Consider the following 2923-nt stretch of genomic DNA (forward strand, 5'->3'; position numbering starts at 1 on the left):
ACTCCGTGTGGGCTCTGCCTCGGGAGCGGGGCGGTGGCAGGGTTTGCTGGCCGGGATGTGGAGAGGGAGAATTCCCGCCAAGCGTGGGGCTGTGGTCTGGCCGGCGTGGGTAGCGGCCTTTCGTTAGGCCGCGCGGCTGTTCCTCACGGCCTGAGGGAGCGCCTATTTTGCGGTCTGGTTTCTGCTGTGGAAGTAACGCCTTGGCACGGAGCTGGGCAGAAGTGTGCCAGTGGGATACTCGGGCTGGAGTTACCTTGTTTTTAAAGCTGGAACAGCCGAAGCTTCATTAATCGCCTCTGCAACTCGGCTACAGCAGTGCTCGTGGGTCAGGCTGCTGCAGCAAAACCCGGCAGTGCGTTGGTAAAACGAGGGGGGTGCCTAAGAGTGTCTCAGCCCATCTTTTGGGGGGTTTGGGTTACATTTAGAAGTTGTTTGTTGTTTTTTTTTTTAAAGTGTAAAAACAACCTGTTTGTCATATTGAATAAATATTCTTATTTTAACAGTCATTTCTGGCTCTGACGGTGAACAAAGTGGAACAATATGTTAATATCACAGCTGACTTCCCAGTTGTTGAAGGCTTCACGAGTGGCAGGTAAACAGATGTGTGACCTAGTTTTCTGTTTGTTGTTGTTTTATTTTTTTTCCCTGGGGTAATTGGGCTCCCAGAAATTTCTTTTCCAGTAAGCAGTGAGAGAGTGGTGAGGCTGCTGTTGATTCAATGGTTGTTGAATGTTGTTATGTCTCTGATTTATTCTGTCAGTATTGTGTAGCTCTGATTTGACTTCTTTTAAGTTTAGGAGGAGATTCCTTAGCAGCAGAAAGGCTTAATACAATGAACAGTTCCTAACCATTCCAAATTTCACTTACACAGTTTACACAGTAAAATATTCTATAATGTAATTTTAGCAGAGGCTGTTACAGTGATGTAATGAAAACTAAAAAATACTTCCTCGCTTTTGTGATGGGAATATAATTTTTGTAAGCAGCTTCCTTTATTAGATTATTCTGGCCACAGTTGTGTGGTGGTTTGAGAGCTGGGCAGAGCTTTTCTTAAGATACTGTTTGAAAATTCTGCGTCTTAAATGAAATTCTTTTCTTCTCAAAGGCCACCTTTTGCCAAGGTCAGTGTCTTCCTTTCTTTGCTGTCATGCTACATCTGTGCACTATAGCACACAGCCGTCTAACAAGAGTGGAGCCCAGCCTCAGCAGTGGTATGCTCTGGACCCTGAGCTGGAAGAGATGTTGATCCCCAGAAAACTTTCCATCAGCCCCTTAGAAAGCTGGCTGACGGTTAGATACTCGCTCCCTAAAGCAGAAGTCCCTAATGCTCAGGAAGAAGAGGTCTATGAACCTCTCCAGCGATACGACTGTCCCCCGTCTGATGAGGGAGCTGATGTGGAGGAAGGAGAAGGAGCGCTTAGCAACAACCTTCAATGTAAGAACGTTTTGAAGATTCGTAGAAGGAAAATGAATCGGCATAAGTTCAAAAAGCTGCTAAAGCGAAGAAAGTTTATACGGAGGAGGATAAAGGAAAGTCGCAAGAAGAAACGTCAGGTAAGTTCAGGGTAGAGAGAACTTCTTGACATAAATGTGCCCATGTCTCAAACTGGCCTCTGTTCAGGTATCGGATTATGTTTTTAGGTGGAAGTGATTTGGGGAAGAGTGGCAGCAGCTCAGAGAACCTTAATGAATTCAGTGTTTACTGGTACAGTAGCTTTTTCTGGTTTGTGTTTGACCTGTACATCTTCAGAAGTTGTAATTTAGAATATTTCTGTGGTTGTAAGTGTATATGTGTGGTAGTTACTAGGTGTAGTTTTTCTTGCGTGACAATAACTTATATGGCTAATGGAGAAGAATTTTAGTGTTTGTGTGAAAGACTAATTCACATGTCTGCGTTATATCAGGGAGACTGGTTTAATTTCTTTCCTGTCTTGCCAACATCCTCACATGCTTCCTATTGCCTTTTTCTGTATAGAAGCCTTTTAGTTCCCTTAATAGAAGGGGTGAGGGATGACATGGACCTTCCTTCAAACTGTAGATGTTCTCATTCAACACTGCCTTTCAATAATCTGTTAAGTTTGCTATGGTATAGTTTAGTTCATTCTCTGGTAATTTTCACCCTACCTAGATGCAAGTTGAGGTTAATTGTAACTTCTTCAGATTTGTAGGAAGCAGTGTTGAATACTTTATGATGAGGTAATCCTCTTAATTTTCTTACAGGTTTGTTTTCCATCTTCTCAGTTTTCCTTGCACAGGACTTTTGAAATAATGCTACCAAAATCCTTGTGCATTTGAAAGTATTTTCTGCAGTAAGGCTAGCTATTTTGACATTTAGAACAAGCTGCTCACTTAAGGTATTTGTTTCCTTTGTGTGCATTATACCTAGATTCTCCTGGGGACACATGGTCAGTGGCTGAATACTTGAATGTTGCTTCTGAGCTATGTTACTATTTTTTCTTTCTTTTTTTCTGTTTTAGATAAAATTTGAGAAAGATTTAGAGCGCATCTGGAAAAGAGCTGGTTTGAAAAATCCTCCTGCGGGATGGCAAACACCCAAGATATTCCTGAAAAGTTCAAAGCGATAAAAACACTTGTAATGAGTTTTAAGCTGTAATTATAATTAAAAAATATTTAAGTACGCGGATTACTTCTAACCTCTTTCTGAGTGTGATAAAAATAGTAGGAGGAAACTTTCAGTCTTCATGGGCAGTTTTCCGAGGGCAAACCTGACAGCAATATGCTTTTCGGTCTCAAAAGAATAGTGAGCCCTTGTCTAGTTACTTGGCGGTGCTGTGTACTGTCCTGTGCTTCGGCCCACAACCGTATGTCTGAGCAAAGGTGGCTTAGACTGCAGCTGAATTTCTGAGGTTGCTATTTAAGGTTAGACTGAATGATGTACTGTAAGAACAATCGGTTGTGGGAG

At 42.2% G+C, this 2923-nt stretch overlaps 1 protein-coding gene across 1 annotated transcript; it reads left to right on the top strand.

The window, feature by feature from the left end:
• The first annotated feature begins 503 nt into the window (after nt 1-503).
• Nucleotides 504-2641, top strand: AURKAIP1 (aurora kinase A interacting protein 1). Its single transcript, XM_009708085.1, has 3 exons — nt 504-592; nt 1106-1554; nt 2478-2641. Exons 1-3 carry the CDS (start codon nt 541-543, stop codon nt 2583-2585), a joined length of 609 nt encoding a protein of 202 aa, XP_009706387.1. The 5' UTR covers nt 504-540; the 3' UTR covers nt 2586-2641.
• Nucleotides 2642-2923: the final 282 nt, after the last annotated feature.

Source organism: Cariama cristata, unplaced genomic scaffold, assembly GCF_000690535.1.
Source record: "Cariama cristata isolate BGI_N322 unplaced genomic scaffold, ASM69053v1 scaffold33509, whole genome shotgun sequence".
NCBI classification, from domain to species: Eukaryota; Metazoa; Chordata; class Aves; order Cariamiformes; family Cariamidae; genus Cariama; species Cariama cristata.

What these genes read in the sequence shown, in the direction of transcription:
- AURKAIP1 (XM_009708085.1), top strand. Translation starts at nt 541, where the DNA reads ATGTTAATATCACAGCTGACTTCCCAGTTGTTGAAGGCTTCACGAGTG. An exon ending in GAAGGCTTCACGAGTGGCAG is followed by an intron (nt 593 to 1,105) that starts GTAAACAGATGT and finishes TTCTTCTCAAAG; the next exon opens with GCCACCTTTTGCCAAGGTCA. An exon ending in GTCGCAAGAAGAAACGTCAG is followed by an intron (nt 1,555 to 2,477) that starts GTAAGTTCAGGG and finishes TTTCTGTTTTAG; the next exon opens with ATAAAATTTGAGAAAGATTT.